The sequence below is a fragment of the Poecilia latipinna genome, unplaced genomic scaffold (assembly GCF_001443285.1).
Source record: "Poecilia latipinna isolate Pla-1442-1.1 unplaced genomic scaffold, P_latipinna-1.0 Scaffold524, whole genome shotgun sequence".
Taxonomy (NCBI): Eukaryota; Metazoa; Chordata; class Actinopteri; order Cyprinodontiformes; family Poeciliidae; genus Poecilia; species Poecilia latipinna.
Window position 1 is genome coordinate 80887 of NW_015113140.1, and position 25912 is coordinate 106798.

A 25912-nucleotide genomic window follows, 5' to 3' on the forward strand; every position below is an offset into this window, starting at 1 on the left:
AAAGCTGTTACATGACGTTCCAATTTGCTGAGATTTGCCGGCACGTTTCCAACACTGGTCAACTCTTAATGCCCAACGAGCTTCAGAGAAAAACACTAGAAAATAAATCATGTTCAGCGATCTCTGCTGCCAGCTCGGGAGTTCATCCGAGAAGCAGCGACAGCCAGCAGGAACGAGGCATTGCTGCAGGGACAGATGGTGGAGACGTATTTACAGGATGTGACAGCGGCATTTGGAAGCAGGACACAGCAAGTGCTTACTCACCATCCTCATCTCTGCTGCAGAGTCTCTCTCAGCAGAGATGAGAGAGACTCTCTCTCTATGCCTGTACCTTAGCACTTATTTCAAATAGCTTGAAAAAAAAATATAAACAGAAGTAAACAGAAAGAAAAAAAACTGCATTTTAGTCCGTCTTAAAGCATGAGCCCTGAGTTGCATCACAATGCTGGGGTTGCCAGGGTCAGACTGAGTAATTTCAGCTCCGCCTCTTCAATCTGGCAACCCTGTATGAGCCGCTACATACGTGTGCGAGTTCGAGCCTGCTGCCTCTTTATAAAAATCACAACTGGTTTAAGTGATCTTGTTTTATATTAAGGAAGCCAAGATGTTTGTCATTTAAAGCTACAGGCAGGTATTACCGAACATGAAAGATGGCAGAAGAAAAAGAAGATAATTTTTTTTTTTTGTTCCTAAATTAAAGCTTTCAGAGGAAATTGGGCAGAAGCCATGCTGCGAGAGCATAAAAAAAGAAAAAAGAAAAAGCAGCTTTTACTGCCTCTGTGTTTACATAAGCACATAAATTCTGCCGGTGCCAATATCGCCAGAAGATCAGATTAGGCCGTTTACACAATTGCCTGAAATGAATATTTCTCTAAATATTACATCTTACGTAAGAGATGTGCGTGTTAAAATCCTGAGGGATGCGACAGGTGAGTATTCAGCCCGACACACTGAAAGTACGGCAAACTTTTGTTTGGTTTTCACTTCTATCATTCAAAAGGAGAACACAGACACAGAATGCTCTAAAAGCAAATAATTCAGCAACCTTAATGTAATAATGTATTTCCGAAACATTTTTGTTTTCAAAACATTCAGAGCTTTATGGTGGATATTTCTACAGTCAGACTTTAGCTACATACTTCGCAAAACAAAATATTAAGAGAACGACACATGCATGAAGAGATATATGTACTGACTGACTATTATTATTATAACTATTATTAACTGTAATTTCACCGAGAAAATCCAATTGAGTCTAAAAATCTCTTAAGAGAAAATCCAGGCCCAGACTGGCAGCAGCACACAGTTTGCAGAACTTTCAGAGGAAAACAGAAAAAGTTAACGCCATCATAAATAAATTAAGGATTCCTGAGTTAAAACATTTACAGACTGATGAAAACAGCAGCTTTGGGTTTCTGCGTTTCTGCAACTGGTTCAAAGAAGATGGAGCAGAAAATATTTGACCGAAGGACGTAAGGATGGACGGAAATGTCCCGATGGCTGAAATGACGATAGGGAAGAATGGATGCATTGACTGAAGAAAGAATGGATAAAAACAAACGGATGGATAAACTAATCGATGGATGAATAATCAAAACAATTGCTGAACTAATGAGGCGACAGAACAAAAGATCAATAAATGAGTTAATGCATAGATGGACAAACAGACTGATAAACTGATAAATTGCTCGATGAACAGTTGGTTGTTGGAACCAAAAGATGGATGGAAGGAGAAAAGACTGATGAACAGCAAGGATGGCTAAACTGATGGATCAATAGACGTGAAAGATTCATGGATGGATGTTCACCTTTTATATTTACCATGCAGACATCTTTATGTTTGTGTTTTTATCCGTAAAAAAAATAAATAAATAAGACTGACACCACACTATCCAGAGCTGAAAACGACCGATTCCAGATGTTTCCAGATCGTGTCGTAACCCTGCATAACATTCTTCTGCACTCCAAAAGTGCTGTGTTTCCACTGTGAAATGAAAATTAGTATGACATGTTTCAGTGGAACCAAGAGTTACAGTGGCCCACCCAACAATAAAAAGAGCAATCCCCCCCAAGTTTTAATCATCTAAAAGCTTTTCAGTGAAGAGGACGGCCGGAGTGGCGGAGGGGAAGAAGATGGGAAGAAAAGCCAAATTAGGGAGGAAGGAGAAGAGGACATCTTTCAGTCAGGACACTACGACTCCTAATCATTTTTGTTGGGATTTGAATTGGAATTCGTCAACACCGCCTCTGAACGCAAACCGAAAACGTAACGCTGTTTTCATCTTAAACGAGTTGCATATAAACTATTCTCAAAATAACCGGATGTTAAATCTACAGCTGTGGTCTTTCCCCTCTTTGTTTCCCATTATTCCTCATCCCTCTTTCCATCCTACCTTCTCCCTGTTTTTCCTTACGAGCCTGTCAAGCTGTTGCCATGACAACGGTGACGGCTGGCTGTCAGCAGTTGCCATAGCAATGGGAAATGATGTATTGAGGAGCGGTGGGTGGATTTGGCCCATTCTGTTTAGTGTGGTTGAAGCGCCTGCGTGTGCAGCCAGGATGCTATTCTTCAGGTCTCCCCTTTCAGATCTCGAACAGCGAATTATCGACTCGACACCAAACACAGGAACTCACTACGGAAGGAAGGTCGCACAAAAAACTGTCCCTATACTCAGATCAGGGCTGAAGCTCATTCTTAACTGGTTCCTTAAAAAAAAACAAAAAAAAACAAAACACTAAAGCAGCTAAGAAACTATTTGGTTTTTGTGCATCATGAGGCAGAAAAAAAAAACATTTCTGTGTAAATGTTTGATCTTCACACTTTTGTATTTCAAATCTGCAGGGATCACAGAGTAAGGAAATGGTTTTTCTACTGTGGGTCTCACAGGTGTACACAGCCCTGTGAAAATTACAGGATTTTCAGCCCAGGGAAATTTTAACCATGACAAGACAAATGCCACCAGAATCACAGTAAGTCATTTCCAACATTTATTCATTACATTTGGTGAAAGCACCATTCTTTGGACAATTATTCCCTCTGGTTTTGGATAGTGTTCAGCTGGAAGAATTTTTACTCACCTTTTTGTTTTTATTTTCAGGCAACATGTAACATTAGCAACAAGCTGATTAGCATGTCAAACACTCAAATAAGACCTGAACTATGACGCCAAATCCCAGTAGAGTTGATGCCAAAGAACAAAACAGTGAAAGAAGGATGAAGTTCAAATCATCCTTTCCACTGATCATAATCAGAAAGGATCACATACTTGACTGTAACGTCTCTCGTTTTGTTTTTCTAACGGCCAGATGGTGATCTAAAGAGGAGAATCAAAAGAAAATGAGGTGGATTAGCAGTTCATGCCAACATGTGATGATGTCACTGAGCTGATAGCATGTTGTGACAGTCGTGATGCTGTCACACAGTAAGAGTCTTCAGTCAGAGGCGTTTTTCACATCTGTTGTGACTGACTGCTACGAAAGATCCCCCCCTGCCCGCAGCATCACTGCCCACCATGACTCACTGGAGATACCTGGATGGTGTCGGTTGTGACGACATTCAATTTCCCTTTGGGACAAATGTAGAATTTTTGAGTTGTGTTGAATAAACTGGCTGCATCCTTAAACAAAAACCTTTTAATTCAATTTTTGATTCCAGCATTCAGTCTTCTTGGCAACACGACTAATCGATTAAATAGAATCCAGTGATATTTAAATTAAGTTCAACAGTCCTAGTAGGATTTTCTGGACTTTTGTTCAATTGCATCCGATGGCTAACGCCTCCGTTGCAAAGAAAAAGTTACAAATGACCAAGACAAAAGAGTGAGACTCAAAACTGTCGCACTGTCAGCAGACATCATGCTGGTGGTGAGTATTTTTTAAGACAAACTGGACAACAAATCTTCCCCCAGTGGGCGACACTAGAAGGTTCTTCTTTCCAGGCTACAGTGGGCGCATACTGCCAACTCTAAATGTAGGATGCCGACAGGTTCACAATAAAGAAAACTGAATGATGTAATGAAATGAAAAGGGGATCCAACAATGTTTGAGTTGAAGCAATGTACACACTGACTTATACTCTACAAGTACAAAGGATGTTAGTTTTTTTTTTTTTTTTTGGCTGTTTGTAAAAGCCTTTTACAATGGCATTCCTATGATCTTTACGGATACAGAGTGACTTGCTCTGTTTTTAGCAGAACGTATAACCAGCAGTCGGTGCCACTCATTTAAACAAGAAAGAAGCACAGCTGAGCAAGCAGCTTTTGCATCGGTTCCAGTTTGACGGAACGCCCTCCCTCCCCAGCTCCACACCCGAGGTGAAGTGAAATGCAGGATCATCTCAGGCATGAAATTAGAACTTTAAGAACAGAGTAGTATTCCTCTAAAGTTTGGACTTCGGCAGCATAAGTACTCAGGCCAGGGCTGGACATGAGTAGGTGGATGCGCTAACAAGATGAGTAGTGTCAGATTACTGGATCAATAAACATATTAGCAAAACTGTCTGTGCTTCCTCTGACTGACACACACACACACACACACACACACACACACACACACACACACACACACACACACACACGTTATAAAGCCGCTGACAGCTCTGCCCTGCCAGTATCTTGGAAGATAAATAACCCGCAGCCAGAGCTCTCATCTTATGCTCTTCTTGTGCACTCATGCAGCGGGACACAAAAGCACATGAGCTGGTGTCTAAGCCTACACCTGTCTATCTTATCTGCTCTGCCTACCACCTAGAAACGCTGCCTTTCCAAGGACATCATGAAAAAAATAGTTCAGTTCAGGTTTTTAAGAAAATCACTTTTGGAAGGCAAGAACAGCCTTTCCACCACTTAAAGTTGTTAAGTCCTTATCTACCGAAACATCGCTGTTAAAACTGTTATCCTATAATGTGCTCAATTTCCACAATTTCAGTTAAATAGCATAATTACTATGGAAACAATCCCCAGCTTGGAAATGTTAGCTATGTGCCTCCTTAATTATCTTCTGAAAAACGACAAAACGCTACCAAACAATCTCAGCAGTGCGCTTATGCAGCGACGACGCACTCTTAGGAGGTAATTTGCTTCAGAAAACTAAAGCAGCTGTTAACTGTTATTTTTGCAGTAGAGTCACCAAATCCTGTAAAAGTTTAGCTTAGAGCAAAATGTGCAGAAAATATGAAGCTTTTCGATAACTTAGCGATTCAAAGAGAAGGTATGGCAACTAAAACGGTGTGGTGCCAGAAAATAGTAAATCTAAAGGTGTTGGTGGTGGCTAAGTGTTTGGCATTGCATGAAATTCTCCATCAGCAATCTGTGAAAGCTTGAGTGTATATTAGAAGGTAGTTTATACTGTAGGGCTTCACAGAACAGAAAAACTATATTCGAGAGCCTCTTTAGAAAATGTCAAATATCCATTGTTTTTGCGGTTAAAGTTCACCCCTAAGATCTACGTCTCTCATCAAAAAGAAATTATAAACCCTGCCAGTAAGCTTGAAGCTCTCAACGGGACGGGCCTATGATTAAAATTTAAACAGCGCTCCACTGAAAATCTTTTATTTTCTCCTTCAGATTCTTAAAATTTGCTTTTCTGTCAGCTGGCGCTTTGATATTTCCACCAGCGAGGACAGGACCGGGGTTGGCCAACGGATCAAAAGTTCACAAGATCTCTGCAAAGTCATATATCCAAAACAGACGGAGACTGACAAAAAAGAAGAAAAAAAAAACTAGAAGTGTGCTAATTAAAACAAAAAGCAGAAAATACAATCAACAACGCCGGTGACGCATTTGAGGAGCTTCAGCTATCTAAGAGGACGGTAAAAACACAAAACGGGCCCCACTGCTAGCAGTGGGAGGACAGGAAGGAGGAAGCATTTTAAAGAGCAAGCGCTGTTGGTGGTATATGAGCAGGTCTGTGTGAGCAGCAGGATCAGTGGAGGTAGGTTGATAACATTCTCCACTCAGCTGAGGTAATAATAGGGTTCTGCAATAGGTCCTCAATCATCTGAGTGCATGGTGGTAACACGCGAGCACTCAACAGGTAAAGGCTGTACTATAAAGAAATGCATTCAAAATAAAACTCATACGTCTGAGGGATAAATGTTGAAAATGTCCAGCTGCAGTCCCCGTTTTGCCCTAAACATTCGTTCCCCGTTACAAAATAAACAGGAAAAATTTGGAGCTTACATAATTTCTGCAGTGGTTGGAGAGGAATTAAGCCAATTCCTTTAAAATCACACTTTTAGAGTTGCTTCAAAGTAAAGTTATTCTTTATTTGCAACCAACAATTTTAGGATATTCTAATGTTCTACCAAGTAAAAATACCACAATAAAACAAGATGTGACATGCAATCCAACAGCACAAAACACTTTTGTTTTTACATGTCATCCATAAAAGAAATTCACTTTTATTTAGCTTCTGATTCACGGACTTCAGACAAAATTCGGAATAAAGATTCACTAAAATGTGTAAAAGTGTTTTGAATAGGACATTATACTACCAATTCATCAGCTACCTTATATTAGCTGACAAATTAGTCAGGCCATCTGTCCCAGAAGCTAAAGAACTGGAACTAATTACAATAGTGACGGGAAGTACCCCATTAGAGTCTACAGCATGATGATCAGAGTCTTTCTCACATAGAAATATTTCAAAACAGTCAATTTGCTCTTAGTGAGGGAAAAGTGTTGCAGCCTTCTTATGGGCTGATTGGCAGTTGCGAACAATATGTCAGAAAAAGCGCAACTTGACTGTCACACAAAGGTAGAAAATAATTTTCTCACTTTCTATAGCTTCTCAGTAAAAGGACTATGAATAGAATGTTTTTTTTTTCCATTTTATAACTTTTAATGTAATTTTATAAAACCCTTGATAAGCCTGTACTCCAGCAGCCAACCCATGCATATTAAAACTTATATTCAGCATGAGCCACTTTATCTTTTTTTTCTAGTTTAATTAGACAATGGTGCTTACCAGACTAAATTGTCTTTGTATATACGGTACAGGAAAAAGTTAGATAAACCTTCTCTGTAAGTTTCAGCCATGTGTTCCTCAGATTTCAGTCTTCCCAGTATTTCCCATTTCTTAATTTTTAGCCATTTTTCAATGGATTTCAGGTTATATTAGGGTATCAGGTTCTGTTTTTGGTTTTACTTTCTTTAACAATGTCATATTTTACAAAAAAGCACCATTTAATAGGTAGGCTTTATGGTTGATTTTAAGGTGGTGAACTGGTCAGGTCCTAACTGCAGCCAATCCTTCTCAAACCATGACTCTTCCACCTCCGTGCTCTATAGTTGGCATGGGGTTCTTTTCCTCAAATGCCGGATCTGGTTTATTCCAGAACGTCATGAAAGCCTTTTACCAAATAATCTTCTTTCTGAAAGTTTCACACAGCTTCCCATCTCACCATGGTTTTCACTCACTTCAAATCGGGAACAACTTCAATCATCCCCCATGAGTTACACTGATTACAAGTGGTAGGTAGAGGAGGCACGCAGCTTGCAGCTGAGTAGATATGCTACACATGAGCAAGTATAAAAATGGCTACCAGAAACCAATTATCTCTGCTTTGCTGTCAAAATGAACTCAGCTCCAAAGCATCAAAACTGGTCAAACAAATCACTTACCCAACAAACTGACATGAGTAAACTTAGCTGAGTTTAGACTGTATTACCCCTCTGCTCTGCACAACGTCGCCGCTCTGCTTCGCCGCACCTAATTCCAATAAATGAACCTGCTTGTTATCAGGTTCTGCAGAAGCCCACTAAAAACACATTTATTTGAATTAGCTGTGATTAAGGACTTAAATATAAGGGAAGACAGCTATCCGATTAGTCACCTGAGCATAATCAGTTTCTCGACTCCCCAAATGCTACATTTCATCACCTGAACTGGGTTTGTTTGTGCAGGAAAGCCAAAAAGATGAAAATTAAACATTTACAGCAAAGCTTCATTATAATCAATCGTTCGAATCTTGGAATGCTCTGTCGTGGCTGTGATGATTACTACTGGAGAGATTATGAGGATTTGTATGTGTCTGAATGGATCGTCTCAGAGTGGCAATTTGACCATAACTTATGGTGCCAAAACAAATCCTGTTAGGCTCCGTAGAGCAGCTACTTTTAACTTGCAGCTCCAAGTGTGAGTGTGAATCAAGTCAAGTTTAACTGCACAACACATTTCAGCAACAAGACAGTACAAAATGCTTTACATCATGAAAATATATAATTATATGTTTTGCATGCCCAGATTTTGGGCCTGATCGCTAGTTTATAGATGTAAAAACTGAAGCTGTGTGCTGATCGTAGATTGTTCCTCTGTAGGTCCAAAGATAATAACTTCAGTTTTGTTTTTGTTTGCATTTGTTTGTTCTCAGCATTCAGTTCATGGATTAATTCAGAGTCACCTGGTAGAGCTATGTATCAACCGAGTAGTTATGGTGACTAATTTCTTGCTATAACCTGAAATAGTGGGAGCATGTAGATATTGAATAAGTGGGGATTGAACCTTGAGGTACCTCATATCTATTTGCTCTGGTGAGAAGTTGCCAATAAAAACAAAGAAATTTCTCTTTTGTAGTTTTTTTCTATGCAAGTTTTGAACCAACTGAGTACTGGACCAGAGAGTCCGATCTACAATAATATGCCGTGGTCAACCGTGACGAATTACAGAAATACTGTAAAGCTATCTGTGCTTCAACAAACGAAGGTGGTAAAGGCTGTTCCGATCCAATATCAGTATCTGTCCAGCTCCTGATGTCATATCAAGCTGAAGCCCCTGATTCATCCACCACTCCAGACCCCATCCTCCTGTGCGTGCTTTGGCCCATGTTTCTCTTGAAGTTTAAGCATTGTTGTACACTCAGGCATTGAAAAACACACAGCATTCTCATCCATTGCTTATAAACAGATGTTTTAAATAGATAGAACATGTGATATCCCAGGTTGCTTAAAGTTTAGAGATACAGGCGGACGTTGTCTCGCTGTCGGCAAACAGTCCGCTGCACAACTTGGCCTTTTTGAATCAGATATAAGAAGGTCATGTTGTGCATATTTTAGCATTAAGAGGGAAACAGCACCTGTTTTTTTATGTTTTGAGAGTTGCAGCTGAGGCAGAAACTCTGTTCTGCTACACTTGCTGCTCTATAGGGGACATGGAGGAGCTTTAGGAAACAACAGGACGGCTAACTGGATCACAGAATGATTCTTCTGCTGCAGTTTCTCCAAGCTTACTTCTGGCATTGTAATGGCCCCGTGTTACAAGCAGGAAAGTGATCCCAGAATGGCTTCAGGTTTTCTGTGTATTACTATTAGTTTGCCATTATTTAGATTGCCTAGCAAATGTTCACGAGACGCCATCTCAAACAAATGTGTAGGAGCTGGAGAAGATCTACTTTTCTTTAATCTAAGGATCACTGATGCAGCTGTGACCGCTCCATTTCCCCCAGCCACCATCCCTTGCCTTTATAATGAACAAATTATTTAAGTTAAACATTTGCCCATTTAGAGTCTTAGTCTTTAAAATGAATAAAATCAGTGGCATGCATATGCTTTCAAACTTTATTGCTTTCAAGCACAGTGAAATAACTACATTTCATCAGAGTTGCACTTACTTGCTATTGATGTTCATGATGCTGCAGTTTCTCCAAGCTGTTTTCTTTTCTTTAGGTATGTTTCTCCCAGCAGGAGTTTCTGCAGGAGCTCCAACATGCTGCTCTAATATGGGTCAGAGGAGTGACTCTGGTGTTCTGATAACACACCACCTCTCACAAATTTTCTGAGATTTTGTTTCCCCATCAGTGGTTATGACATTTTAGTTTTGGTCTGATTTCTTTGATGAAATAAAAATACAGTAGTCAGCCTAAAAATATAGCTTAGATAACATGTGACTGTTATAACTTACATATATTAAACATGGCTGACAAAATCACAGACAGTACACCAAAAAACTGTGTTCTACCATCTAGTTGGTAGCAGGAGAAAATGTAATTTTGGGCTGCACGACTTCACTGATACTTGCTGAAAATTGCCACATTGACTGCGGTTACAGTGGACCTCTGCCCGTTTGCAAATTCAATAATTTGTAGATTTTTCTGTGGCAATTAACTCCCAACTATTCTCAGAAAAATTACATATTTTTTCATAGACGAAATCTAAAATACCCAAAAGAAAATTCAGCTAGGGAAGCTGAAATATTTTTGCCGCAATGCTACCTGACATGCTATTGGCTGGCATTTACAAAGCAGCGAAATCAGGGGTGCTGCTCATTTTCCTTAGAGCTGATTGGCTGAGATAAGAAAAACAATTACAAAAAAACTGTAGATATTAGCTTCTGCTGTAGTGCTAAGATTTTCTTGACAGTCCATATTAGTGTACATTAGGGTATAAAAACAGGCAGTTGTGTTTTCAGAGGTGCTCTCAGTATTTGCACATTGATACTTCTCTAATATTACACAATTTATTTGTAACTCATACAGTCTTAATCATCATTTTTCCTTTTTCATTCATCAAAAATTGACAACACACACCTGTTTGCTGCAGGTATTTGTTTTTCTTAATATTTAACGGTGCTGCTCTTTAGTTAACAGGAAGGTCGATCCCTCTGATTAGCCGCTGAAACTCCACTCTTAAACTCATTCTGATCTACTGCAATTACTAATGCAGTCCAAAGTGTCAGATCTCCTAGAAACGTCCACATTACTTCAGTAAACCAAGTCAAGATGCCCAGAAAATCAATAAAGGCATAATTCAGATGCAAAGGTGAACAATTCAGTTATCAAGCATACACGAGAAAGCAATGCAAAACTGAAACAACACGTATTAGTCCAGCTTGGTGAAGGAACATAATAAATATATTTTAAACATGGACGTCTTATTTCTTTAACATTCGTAATTAATCTAATACTTTTACCCGCAAAGTATAACTCGGTAGATCTCTCCTCTCAGTTCCACTGCGGTTTAAATTAGCAGTAACTTCCCAGTACGCAGCGTGGATTAAACAGACTAGGCAGGAAAACATATTGCACGATGTCTTTGCGGGGCAATTAAAGAGCAGCGCAAATGAAGACTGTACAGGAGAGGTCGCTTCACTGTCTGTCAGGGGACAGTTTTTATTTTCTGGATATGGCTGCCATAATGTACTCATGCTCCATTAAATTCAAGCAATTGGAAATGATCTCATGAGTGTGTCTCCTGCATCTCAGAAGGTTTTCATATTGCACGGTTTTCCCCGGAGGCGTCACCTCCCCGACAGGGCGCGCAGACCCATCGCGGCGAGGAGATGCTCTCTCACAAATGGATATGAAGGCAATATGATGAACACGAGCTGCAGCTGAGCACCATCCGAATCACTCAAGGGCCCATAATTAGAGAAAAAAGCCTCTTCTGGGCTTCTGTGGCATTTATTTGACAGCCACCAAGAGTAAAGGGTAAAACGCTCCCTTTGGGTCCCGGATTGGCCCTGCAGTTGTCTTAGCCACTATAAAACTCAGCGGGCCTCGCTTCAGTGTCCAATAAACTAGAGTGATCTTTCAAAAGAAAAGTTAGAATCTGATCGTCGAGCTGAAACTGAGCTATGACTTGCTTGAAAAAGACTGGAGTTTAACTTTGTCCACTTGAGCTTGGTTGATTTAAACGCTGTTTCAGAAAATGTTTGATAATATAAAGAGATTATGCCTGAGAGACACCAATGAGGATCCACTGGGGGATCCTAAAATTGTTTGGATAATGATCTCTGCCGAGTGGAGCCTCGTTGTCACTCTGCCGTCAAGATAAGACGAGAAGACCAGACTAACAGGGCTTTATATTTCTCTCAGCTTGGAAAGCAATGATGTGAAGGTCTAGAGGGACTTCGCCAACTAAAGCCAGAAGCCACTAAAACCAGAGAACACTCTGCTTTTCCTTCCACCCATTCATCCAGGGAACTAATCAGTCATAAGCCAGACGTGTTGCTGTAAAGCAGCAGAACTAAACCCAAAGCTCAGGGCTCCCTGCAGATGCTGGAGTCACAGGACGATAACACAAAGCTTCTCTCCAGAGGTCGGCATACTTGTGTTGTACCTAGAATTTCATTTAGTGAACCCAGATTTACCTCATGCCCTCAAGTCTAACCCCGGGATTCTTTCTGCTTCACGGCTCATCAGCAGCAAATCGAAGGCAGACTGCTTCAACTACTCGATTAAGTTAACTCCATTCGGCAAGAAACCCGTTTTAAATCTGCTTCTTTTCGAGATTTGTACTTGGAACTCATATTTAGGAAGTGAAGACGCATTAGCCAAATATGCATGGTTATGTATTTGGACACATGAAGATGTCCGCTGCAACTTACGACGAAGAATTGTTATTTCCACTGCAAACAAATAAAATCTATTGAAGATGAAAATTAGTGTGGACCAATCAGATTCTACGCTACTGGGTAGGAGTCGTCTGTTGAGCATCTTGCAATTGGTGCAATTTCAATAAAAGTAAATCCAAAATTTATTAAAAAGAAGGAGTGCACCGGTTGCAGTTTCTGACTGATCGCCGATATTTATTAAAAAGCCTGGTCTGCCGATTTCAAATTTGGATGTTACCAATTTTTTTTGTCTGAAAAATCTCTAAATCTAAAAACAAAGTCATTAATTGGTAACAGTGAGATGACTAGTGTTAACTGTGCACGTGCAGATTTGACCTGGTGATCCGTCAGTCTCTCTATGGGGGTGGGTGATATGGATTTAGAGTTTAGTTTATGGTACTATTGTGATAATGATACAAATAATGACAAAACACTATTTAGTCCTTCATTTTTAGATAACTGTATGTCTGTGAATGCATGGCAACGCATTTATAGAGGCACAAGCTTGGATATTGCTCTTGAAAAACATTCCTACATGAAATAGGCTTCATCAGGATTTTACTTAAAGAAGTTGGACTTATCAAAAGTAAGTGCAATTAATTATATTTTCAAATTTACTTACGTTACATTCGTGGAGTAAAGTAGGAAAAATAATTTAAAAATAACATTTTCAATAGAAGATTTTTTACATCATTAATTTAAATTTCATCAGGACAACAGCAAATAAAAATTCTTTTTATGAAACAATAAAATATCAGCTGATCTCCCAAAATTAAGGAATATGGGGCTGTTGCCAACACTGCCCCACTGTTGCCAACTTATCAACTTCTTTGCTATATTTAGCAACTTTTAAGAAAAAAAAAAAAAACAAAAAAACTGTGTCGGACAAAATCAGAATTGGCAGGTTATTTTTTTTTTTTTTTTTAAATATCAGTAATCAGCCAGAAAATTGGTGCACCCCTAATGGGCATGCAACATGACAACATGACAAAACTTGTCTGAAGGGGGGGGAAAATGACATCAGAAAAAGCTTATTTTTCCAGGGCTCTGGCCGTGACTCTGACAGGTTTTTGTGTGCTGTGATGCATCACTTTTGTTCAGCATGAGTGCTAATTTATTCAGAAAAAAGTTGTGTCTCCATCTATTCATTTAAATGACTGACAGCCAAGAAAGGACACCAATGCCTGCTGGTGAGTGCTCATATTATTTAAAACAGGCTCACAGCTGTCATACCAGCATTTGTTTCTCTTGGGAAAAAAAAAAAAAAAACACTAGCCGACTGGCTTTGTAATCCTAATGACCGTCCAAAAATGCAGTTGCGTAGTTGACAGTGATGAGCTCGTTACTGCTTTACTGTCCCTCTGTGCGCGCACTTTGACTCTTACCTTGCGGCCATCGCTTGCGTGGCAGTTGACGTTGAGCGGCGTAAGAAGGGCCATTAGCTTCTCCTCGTTTCCACTCCTGAAAATGTGCACAAACCAAGGCAACACATTAAGTAGAACTACAACCACCGCCACAGAGGTTTAGAAAAGAAGCGAGACTGGAAGAAAAACATCAGAGGAAAATGTTAACAGAAGACTGAGACTGAAGAGACCCAGGGAAATGTTCGGGGGATGATTTGAAGGCGCTCCGTCATGCCGAAACGCCCCCGAGTATTTTGGCCTGACTAAAGGGATTTGATGTTGATCTATGTTTTTGGTTTTTAAGGTCACTGCTCTGGAACTCGATTGGCCGTCGGGAGATGCGTCCAGGACAAGTGGAGTCATGCCTCATCCCCCAGACAGTCTTAAAGGAAGAAGGTTTCAACATGTTGGGGGAAAACAAAAAGTAGTGCAGCCTTATTATGCCATAACCATCTACTATCGTCTGTCTTCTCTATTTCTCTTTGCTTCAATAATTCTGATTACAACCACCAGCCAAATTGACATTTATATCCTCCTCTCCTCTGACTTTAAGCTCGCCAGCACTCTTCCATCTTTTTCTAACACTGGTTGCCTTCCTTCTCCCTTTTCAATCAAATCTACCTCCCATCTCTCTTGCCCTTTTGCACCTCTTTCTTACTCTACCTCTTTTGATCTGCTCCCTCAATCTCTTTTCACAGCTTTCCCTGCTCAACCTTGCTTCAAATCCCAGCATCTTCCCAGTGTGACTGCAGAATTAAAAGCCAATCACAACTTTAGAGACTAGGAACCTGAGAAATCTCATTTTACATTCTTGCTGTCTCACAACTTTTACAGAAGGCCTACATCAGGACTTTCAACAAAACCTCTTTCACCCTGATATTTCTAACAATCTCTAATGCTCTTAATGCTTATGATTCTAGTTTGTTGTGAAAACTGTTCATTTAGAAGCACTCCATGTCAAATAATGCTCTTGAACTAAATGTATTCTGCCAGTTTAGAACTCAGAAAGCTTTTGAAATGATTGTATTCTTGTGTTCGTTTCTCTTTTGAATATTACCTGATGGTAATCTGGAGCATGTAATGCACTTGTGTTTTCTATCTCCTCAAAAACCAAAAAGGTTTCAAAGCAAAGAACAGATCTTGCTGTGGTCTTCATCGAGGAATGTGCCACAAACACAATTCTCTCCTGGAGACGCCATAATGTTTAATTTTTGGGAGTCTGGGAAAGGTGAAGAAAGATTCAAAACCATAAAATGCTTTTGCTTCAATCAGATTAGATCAGTCTGTTTAAGATTAAATATAATTACTCTAACCGTAGTGTTTTTGGGCAGCTTGCGTTTTCTTTAAAATCTTCCCAAAGAAAGAAGAGCAAGATTTCTCTTTTCTGCTGCTCACGATGTGGTTTGGAAGTTCAAGGGAAACAACTGAGACATTCAGAGGTCAGTTTTAGCAGTGGTGTTCTTTTTAGAGTGATGTTCTCAGCTCAATAATAGCTGATTGTGGAAAGATATTTGTAGATTTGGGAACTTTATTTTGGACCAAAGTAAGGATCCATATCATTGCTGATGGTGGCTGACTTGGAGGTCATTCCTCTTTGCTTTCACCCAAAACCCCTTCTTTAAACTCTGTTCCAAATTACTGACAGATATGAGGCTTTACAGACTACTCCAATCAAGCACCCTAATCAATTGTTGTGCAATCCTGCTAAATATGATGTGACATTCTAGCACATTTTAGAAATAATAAAACAAGCATGTTCATATTTGATGCCTCTATGCAGCAACTACAAGATAAAACTTTTGGTGATGTTCTTGAACTCAGTCTGTTCAGTCTCTACAAAATGAGCTAAGCTTCTTCCCTCCGACTTTCATGTTATTAATGTCTTTCAAACCACCTAAGCTCTTACTTACCGACTTGAACAAATAAAAAAAAATGAAAAGCAGGCTTTTACTTTACATCTAGATGTGATTATGCAGTTATTCAAACTTGAAAATATCACTAATCCTTTTGATATTTAAATCTAATGCTGCAGGAAAATCTTTTGTGCCATAAGATTACCACTTTTCTGTCTTCCTTTGCTACATACTGTACTACAGTCCAAACTATTTTAGCTGAAAATGCATCAAGAAACCCGCTGGCGACAGAAATGTTCAACTTGACCAGCCCTGACAGGTGACAAGTTGGTTGAAAACTCAAAAATCAAATAATTTCCTGACCAGTGAATATGCCAAAAATATGTTCTAACATGTCCCACAAACTGCGACACATTTGGTTTGGAAGCTGGCCTGAAGGAAGGAAAAAGCTTGTTTCAGTATCAGAGAGAGAAAGTAGGTAGGCAGAGAAGGTAGGGAAGATGAAGGAGGAAGGAGTACAAACTGAAGGTATGAAAAGAAAAAAATAAAGGTAACAAGAAAAGGAGAAAGAACAGATACAAGGAGAGAAAAAAATTATAGAGGAAAAGGGAAAAATGGCTGGGAAAACAGGAAGGAAGGAATACAAATTGAAGATACAATGGAACAAAAAGGAACAACAAAAGGAAGAAAGAATGCAAGGAAGGAAATAAGATGGGACACAAGAAAGAGGGACAGGGAAAGATGAAAGAAAGAAGGAATGAAAAGAAAGAAAGGAAGACAAGCAAGGAAGGAAAAAAAGGAAGACTGGAAGGAGGGAAGGAATTGAACAAAAAGGCAAGGAACAACAAGGAATAAAGGATCCAAGGAAGGAATAAGGCAGGACACAAGAAAAAGGGATGGGGAAAGATGAAGGGAAAAAACAAGGAAGAAAAAAATGAACACAAAGAAGAGAGGATTTGGTATTTTAATAGATGAGAAAAGGAATAAAATCAGAAAAGTGTCTTATTTTTTACTTATTTACTTATTCAGACCTGGAAAATGCTGAATTAAAATTCCATACTTTTCCAGACTGCACAGAAACCTTAGCTTTCTAATCCATGCAACATTTTTCCTCCAAGCAGTGCGTGGGGCCACAGGGTTCCTCCCATGCCATGCATAACTTTGCACAAACCCTATCTGGGCCACAAATAGATACATAAATAAACTAGACGAACATCTACATTCTGCAGGCCAAACGTGGGAGTGAACTGACTGAGCATGACCCTAAAATAAGAGGAAGCTCCTCATGATGACAGGGTGATAAGGCAGTCACGGGCTCAGCTGGGAGACAACCATTCTGGATTTACACATAAACAGCCCTCTGACCCCCAATACACCGGGGTACGTCCATTCTAAACCAGATGCTTCCTTATATGTGTGTGTGCTGAGCTTGAAGAGATGGAGGGGAAGGAGGGCGAGGGAGGGGGGGGTTCTGTTGAGGCATCAAGCTCTCCACCACCCACACACAATCCCAAATCGAGAGCTACTTCATTTCCAAATGGGAGAGCCTGGCAAAAAAGGAAAAAAAAAAACAAACAAAAAAAACACACACACACACACACAGCCCACATGAACTGCCTGCAACCATAACATGCCTCGAAAACGAACAAGTGTCGCTGGCCCACAAGCACCAGGCTCTGTGGATCTGAAAATACAGAACCGGCGTGGGAGCTGAGTGTGTGCAAGTGTGTGTGCATGCACTGAGGTGGAGAAAAAAAATATAATCAAACAAGAGAAAAAGGACAAGACAGATTAAAGAGGGATGAAGATTAGGATAAAAACAAGGTTGGAAGATTTATGGATGAAAAAAGAAAAAAAAAGACGAGCAAAAGAAAACAAATATTAGCACGACTAAAAAAGGAGGAGAAAACAAAGATGAATTAAAGTATTTAAAAAAAACACAATAAAAGGTTTGAAAGGAGGATAAGAGAGGAGAGAAATGAAAACAAAGAGCATGCAGAGAGACTGGTACTCACCTTGCCGCCTCCAGCAGCTCATCCTTCTTGTATTCACCTAAATGGTTACAGAAGATCATGGTGTCAGACAGTTTCCCGGTAATGCACATCAGCCACACTGAGACACACATGATTGAGCAAACAGAACCACCATGAACAAAAGCACATGCTATCTATGGGGGGGAAGACACCATCTTTCCCATTTCTATTTAAACCCCCCCGCTCCGGTTCTCCGTCTCTGCCATTCTCACTCAGTGCGCACCCCTCTGGCTACGATGTGTTGCCGGCAGCGACCACAGCACGTTCATTGTTTGGGCGACGAGCGGCGGTCCGGCACGCGCGCCGTCTCCGTGAGTCCGTATGTCCGTCCGTCCCTCCCGTCTTTAACGCGTCGCTGTGGGGAGTCTCGGCCACTGCTCATGCTGCGTCCCATTGTCCCCGGCTCTCAGTCATCCGTCTTCCCCGTCTCCCTACGTCCGACTACCTTTGTTTTTTTTTGAGGGGGGCGGGGGGGTTCTCTCCAGTGGACTCTGGGGGCGCAGTTATCATTTTTTTTAAAGAAGGGAGATAAACAAACCCCTCCCCCTTATCTCCCTCGCCATGACTCCCTCTCCATCTCCTGCCTCCATGCTGCTACAGCCACAACATTTACACCTTCCCATATGCGTCTCTGCTGCCAGGGACAAGAGAGGGGGAGACATGAGCCTCATCCACAAATTATCTTTTTTATTCATCCATTTATGAAAATAATAATCAGAGAGAAAATGGAAGATTTTTTTTATTATTTCACTAGAATAAAAAAAGAAAAATGTCCTTTTAATTTCGAATTGTATTCTCTCTTTTTATTAGTTAGAAACTGCTCGTGTAAAAAGGCAAGTTAAACAAAATAACATTGACTGAACTATTTCTTTAAAAAGTTGCTAAAATAGGAAAACAAGACATTTCCTGAAGCTCTATGGTCAAATTGCTTTCTTGTCAACTTATGTCAAGGTATGGGCGGGCAATTATCATATCATTTATCATTTATCATTTATCGTGATGAAGTACTTTGATTTATTGTTGTCTCCATAAATTTATACTTCATATTAAATTTTAAAAGACTGACATCAGAAATGTTTTTACAATTTCTCCACTATTTGTTCCACAAGAGCATCAATAAAAATCAGTATGATTATATTTCACAAATTTGAGTAAGTAGCGTCATGAAGAAGCCCGTTTCAAGTGTGAATGTTTTTCTCTTACGCCATTTTGTGTTTGTGGGTTGTGAATACTGTGCCATCCATTCACACCCATACAGTTACCTAAAAAAGAATAAATAGTTTTCTGTAATCATAATTTTTATTATCACAATAGTACCACAAAATATCGCGATAAAATTTTAAATTAATATCATTCACCCCTGTGTCAAGATTAATCCAACCTATTTTGATGTCAAATGGCAAAAAACATCAAGCACCACGATGCATGTACAAACTAAACTCAACTGACTCCTACCCATCATGAAACTCTGCTATGTAGTGACATTGATGTTTCTTATTCAGGTACAATGATGATGGGGAAAAAAGGGGGACAAACCATGAGAGTTTTTCAGCAGTGATGAGGAGCTTCAATTACTGCTTAAATTATTTATTTTTACTTGTGCAAATAAAAAAAATATTTATATATACATATATATATATATATATATATATATATATATAAAATAACACAATACACGACTTTACATGTGAATTCTCATTGAGTTAATCGTCAAGATTAAAAATTCATTAGTTGCTAAACTAACTGATTTATTTAATTGTGACACATTTGGACTTCCATAGATTTTTCTGCTCATAATTTTGAAATCTATTCAGTACTATGACTGGAGACAGTACGGACTGCTTCAATGTGTTGGGGTGGACAAATTTTCCGTTATCTTGACTTTTTCTCATCGTTATTAGAACTTTGATTTATTGTGATGACAAACTGTAGAGTATGATGTTTGCAAATCATGAAAGCAATGTATTCTGGAATTTTTAAAATATTTTTCCTATTGGTTTCATAGAGCAATAATAAGCATCAATATCTTTAAAAATATACTCAAATTGAGAATATTTTTGAATTGTTTGATGATAAAATTCAATATTTAATGTATCTGGTGGATACATTAAATATTGCAGTGACTGCAGTAAAATGAAACCAGAACCAGGCCAATACCAAAAAAAGACTGCGGATAGTTTTTAAACATAACTTTTTAGCACAACTTTTATTGTTCTCAAAATAAACATTGTTGCTTTAAAGCACCTCCCCCCACACCACAGCTGCATGCACACAGACTTGGCAGATGTTACACCGGATGCCCTTCTTGGTGCGACCCCCTTGATTTTCCCCAGGAAAAGTCTGATTAAAACCGGAAATCTTTGAGGCAGCGGCCACCTGCTCCACCACCCAAGCCACTGATGTCCCCGTCATCCCAATAAATACCATAAATACCACCTGTTATCATATATTCTCCTGAAATGTAGTTGGTATTTCTGTGCACATCTGTCGTTTTGTGGTCAAAGAAACTAAACATATACAGCACTTGTTTTTCTTTAAAATTGAAATATTTAACTACGATGCAACTTATTAATCATAGCAGAAAACTAATACTACCAAAGAAAATTACTAATTTTGCTCATATTTGGTCTCATGTACTCCAGAGAGGGACAAAAAGTGATAGCGACGATGCAAAGCTTTCCGATTTCACACCTATTAAAACTATCTCTGCTATTTTCTACAAAAAAATTAACAAGAGGGCATTTCTAAATCCAGAGCTGCTCAAGTCTCAGGAAGAGCCATAAAACAGAAATTAGAAATAGAATCAAAAATTCGAAGGGTGAGGACAAGGTGCTACGGTATGCTGGAGCTAAATGAAAGGAGGACGGAGAGGATGGGTTTAGTACGAGAAGCAGACGGAGGGGTGGAGATGTGTGACGACCGAAGAAGAGAGGAGAGGTTACCAGCGAGGGGAAAAAAGTGGGGTAGGAGGATGGAACAAAGGATTACAGATGAAAGAGAGAAGGGATGATTAGGGATCTGGAAGCTGACATGCATGGATTTGACACAGTATAATTGGTGTAACAGAAGCTGGAGCTGAACAGGGAGAGACAGAGGAAAGTGGGAGAGAGAGAGGGGGAGGAACAGACCAAACAAGAAAAAGGTCAAGACACTAAATTTGACTTCTAAGCCATTTTTAAGCTGAGAGGTTCAATTTCCCATAAGTAAACCGACAGCCTTTGAATCAAGTTGGATTGCATTTGTTATGCAAATCATTATCCACCTCACCGTCAGTGATGTTTTTTTTTCTGACATAAAACGATTGCATTTAACTTTTCTACATAATCGTATATTCACCAGTTTATTGCCAGTCAAATTGCGTTGGAAATAAATTACAGCCTTGGAATCCAACTCCAAGGCTTGCAAATTCAGAAATAATTTTAAAAAATCCAATAGAAATTCACCTGCATTGTGTGCTTTTATGTGGCCAGCAGGGGGAAAATCTTGCTGGAAAAATAGATGTTTTGTCATTACAATAATTACAATTCTCTATTTATTTGTCACCTGAGTAAATATTTTCTTAAGTTTATGTATTGGTTTCACACCTGGTTTTTAAAAAGCTGGTGGCTCTCTCTCTATTACAAAAATTCCTTCAAAAATATTCATTAAAAAAAATCAATTACACCAACTTTTCCACTCGAGTCTCAAGAAATTACATTCTGCATTCCGATTAGAAGTATTCATATTTTTTAGAGATACTCAAAGAAGTTATTTTACCACAGATGCAAGTTTTATCAATTAATGTTAGACAGTTCTAGAAACTGTCCTTTGTGATGTTAACGTTAGTATTTTGTGGTGATGCAGTCATTTCTTCATTTCTAGTCATATAATAGCAAAGAGGGGCTTGGACAGATATGCTGTTACTATCTTCCACTTTAGTCCTTCCCCACTAGACACATGGATGAAGATGAAAGTGAGTTTATAAATGAAAACACTGCGCCATCAAGTCCCCCCACCCTTTCCGATTTGCTCAACATTTAATCTTTGAGTGAAGCCAAAAAGGGAGAAAATTTATATTATTCAAAGTTGGTGAGACTCTCTGAAATGTTAACATGAAGGCAGGTTAAAAAGGCAAATTAAACATGTTTCATGACATTACAAGGGTAAAAATAAAAATAAAAAGAAGCAGAGAACGATGTTAGGCTCTTGCTTCTTTAAAACCAGATAGTGTGATAAGAGCCTCTGAGTCACAAGTCATAAACCGCATGCTAATTTAAGGATATTAATTGAAATTCTAGGTGCATCACATTGAGAAGCAAATCATATGCAAGTGTTTGGTGTTCCACATCATGTAAAGCTGAATTTTAGGGGGTATGGAGGAACATGTTCCAGAGAGGTAAAGTGTGTGCATGAGGCTGACCCCAAACAGAAGACACAAGGACATGTTATAGCCCAGGACAGGCCAGCAACCCTCTGAATGATGATACTGTGTGCGAGTACTGTGTGTGGGTGTGTGTAGCTTCCTGTAGACATCAGCAACCATAATTTAAATCCCAGTTCTTGTGCAATGAAGGGCCTGATTGTGCATTTCCATATGTGAATCTGCAAAGGTGAGCTTTTGTTTTTCATTATCTTATAGGCAATAAGGGCCTAGTATACAGTGTGTGTGTGTGTGTTAAGCAGCTCCACCAGAGCAGATGATGCTCGCTGAGAAACAAGTAACTTCACGGCCCAGCTGTCTGCTTCCTTAGGTTAGTGTGTGTGTATGTGTGTCTAAATCACACATCACTTATTCTACAAGCGGTTTATCTGCTGTTACACAATGACCGGCTCTGAGTCAGGAGATGACCGATGTACTTGGAGTCGCAGCAAGGTCACAAGAGCTGACGTTGTAAGTGGATCTGTGTGGAAGGAGACCCTTCAAAGAGAAGGAGGGAGGGAGAATAAATGGGAGGTGGACTGAAATTTGTGAAAGACTGTTGTTTCAGCACTCCCCTCTTACACCATGTGATTAATTGCTCCACAAAAGTGCACCAAGGAGAGCTGCTCTGGATTAATAATGCGTTTTCTGGTCACCACCTCCCACCTTCTCATTTGAATGTAGATGCTGGCCACTAAAAACCACCGTTGTGGGATTTATCCGAGTACAGCAGCTAAATCTCCTTAGAGAAACCTTTTGTTCAGTGCATCCAGAAGTTAGCCAGGGTGAGTTTGCTGGGTTTCCCATTTTTTTTAATCCTGAATAGACATTTCAAGGACTCAATACCTCTGTGGAAGCTTTAGTAAAGAATCATCAAACATTTCGGTAACACTTTATTTGAAAGGGGGTGAATAAGACTGACATGACACTGTCATAAAAACCTGTCATGAACATGAATAAGCCTTCATGAATATGTATGACTGTTGTCATAAAGCGTCATTTGGTAAATTATGACACTTTTAATGCAAAGTTGACATTATTCAAAATGTCTTTGATATGACAACTTGACAGTAACCAAGAAATCATTACTGATATAAATTTTTTATAAAAGTATTACTGATTGCACTTTAAAAATGAGGTAACTTTATGTTATTAAAGGTAAAGTTTAAACTGTAATGATTTCTGTGATTTGATAAATGTAAACTTTAACATAGCACAGCAGGTGTAGATATGGTCAAAGCCAAACAAAGGTGCTGTTCTGGAGAATAATCTCTGGAACAGAGCCGCGTAAAGTTACAGCGCATTAGCAGTCGGATGCGCCAACGTCTAATGTTTGTGCAGCTACGGGTAAATGGTTTTACAGGACTGAAAAAAGAAAAAGTGTATCCCAAAGGAAAAGAAGACAGAGAAGACAGTGAATGACATGTTATTCACTGTCAAGAAGAAGGACCAGAACAGAAGGTAAATTGGCTACTTAAAGTTGGACAAAAAAAGCAAAATAGTGTGCCCTGCAAATTAGGTTGAGCACATGTTCCGACGAGGTCATATAATACCACCGATTTGTTTTACCACCTCAACCAGCGGCATCTGCCAGAGCAGGCAAAATGTAAAACTTTACAACCCCAGACAAGAGCGAGCGCTAACCCCTATAAACACCCAAACACGGAGAAGCAGCAATCACTTTTTTTTCCCTCTTTTTAATCATGTAAAGCACTTTGAATTACCCATTGCTGAAATGTGCAACACAAATAAAATAACCTTGCCCAAAGGCAAGCAGATGAACATTAGACATTTCCTTTTAATTATACTACTTTCAGGATAAATGAACCACTCAATGAGAAGTAAGGCTACAAATACATTTGTCTGCTTTTGTGTGCCACAAAAGCATTGTCTCTTCTTTTGCACTGAAATAACTAAAAACAGCAATTTTTTATTTACTTTATTTTTTTGGACAGATGAGCTTGTATAAGATTAGACAATAGCCTGACTGATTCACGTAAACGAAGAGTCACACAACCGATTTCCTCCATTTGATTCATAGCAGCTCCCCAACCACACCGGGACAGCTCAACACAATGAGACTCCATAAAATCCCAATCGAACCATTAAAAATATTTATGGCACGTTTAACATAGTTCTCTTTCCACAAAAGATAGTCTCCAAATTTCATGATAATTCAATATTTCCAAATTCATCCCATTCGAATTATATTGAGGATCAATTTCAAACCTGCAGAATCTTGAACGAGGATGAGTGATGCATATGGATATGTCTTTTTATACCCACGCACTCAAGTTTCTGTCTTCATTTTCATGTAAATTCGCTGAACTTTTATTTTAATTCGTTTTATTGTCAGTCTACTCTTGCATAGCGGCTGACCATCATTCATTTTGAGTTGTGGAGCTGTGTAGCGATGTGGAAAACTAGCCAATTTCAGCTGCAGGAAGAGCGCCCAAATGGGGTGAGTGAACTCTGGAAACGCATCGCACACATAATAAAAAAATACATATTATTTTTGTTTTGCCTCTATTCACTAGGCCATCCCCTTTTTTTTCTTCCTTTTAAGATAGCGAAAGAAAAATCTGTCTGGGTTTGTGAAAGAGACAGAGCATCTCAGGGGGACTGAGACTGAGGTTCATTCATCACAGGGGACCAATCGAACAGCAGTCCTCATGGTAATCAATGGGTTTGTCTCAGATAAGGAGCTGAAAGCAACACAAATTCACTTTCTCTCTCTCATACGCACTCAAAGGTGTGAGACTAATCTGTGCATTAGCAGGAGGGAGCTTTCACAGCAGCTCTTTGTGCGCATGATTTCCATATGCTCCCGTCAACCAGCCCTTTTCTTCCAGTTTCTTCACATTCACTGGAAGTCGCATCAATTCATCTCTTTATCTGTCAGCCAGACCAGAAGACATCTTCATCTTTTTTTTCCTCCCCCGTCAGGCTTTCCTCTCTTCCCCCTGACATTGTTTTGTTCCCTCTTTTGACATCAATAAAGGTTCTCCCTCTCCACTGGCATTCTCTCCATCTTGTGGACGCCCGTGGCACTTCTAACTACAGTATCTGATCGTTTTCCGCCTGCGTTCGTTAAAGAGCGCAGCCCAATTTTCCTCTGTGTTGAATCTGTCTGCCCACTATGGGCCTCTCCTCACAGCGTCAATTTCTTTTTCACGTTATTTACAGCAGAGAAGTGTTTGCTCATGTCGGATCCTCGCAATCTCGGTGCCGCAGGAGCACCAAACCTTCATGGAGAGACAGGAACGCAGCTTCGATTAAGTTATATTTGTTTTCCCTTTTTGCTCCAGTCGAACAGCACCAGGAGCTTCTATTGAGCTCTGTTAGTGTGAGAGGCAGCACAGGGTGGACACAAACTCTAATTGATTCCAAGGGATGAGAAAAAAAATTTGTCTGGCAGGAGAAAAAAAAAAAAAAATTAGATTAGTAGATGTTCCAGCTGTGACAAGATGACAGGGATACAATATAAAAATGTCTGAGAGCCATTAAATACTCAGAGGACACATTTTTCTTGTCCATTTTATGCCAGCTAACATCTCCATGAAGACAACTTTTCTGTGTTTCTGTCATCTGGAACTTTCTCCAGAAGCTGAAAAGATAACCGGGACCATCTGTTGGTAAATTCTTGAGGAACAAAAACGCTCAATTAAAGTTGTTTATTTTCATATTTTCTTCATTCAGATGAAGTTTCAAAAGAAGTTTTGAATATTTAATCTTAATGGCCGCATGAGAAACTTGCGTAGCAGAGTTCAGCGACATCTGGGGGTCAATCTTTGGTTTGGTGTCACTTTTTGAAGTTAAGAAGCAGAACGCTGCATTTTGCACTTAGTTCTGCAAGAGTTAATTTATAAAAATGCTGCATTTGTTCAGTACAAGTGC

General features: G+C 39.5%; 1 protein-coding gene across 1 annotated transcript in view; it reads right to left on the reverse strand.

Moving 5' to 3' along the window:
• LOC106952548 (tankyrase-1-like) overlaps positions 1–25912 on the reverse strand; it is an 82169-nt gene that overhangs the window by 34161 nt on the left and 22096 nt on the right. The window contains exons 5-6 of the mRNA XM_015040719.1: positions 17599–17635; positions 13713–13788 (exon numbers count right to left, since the gene is read on the reverse strand). Of these exons, the coding sequence (XP_014896205.1) occupies positions 13713–13788; positions 17599–17635 (113 nt within the window). The remainder of the gene's footprint in view (positions 1–13712; positions 13789–17598; positions 17636–25912) is intronic.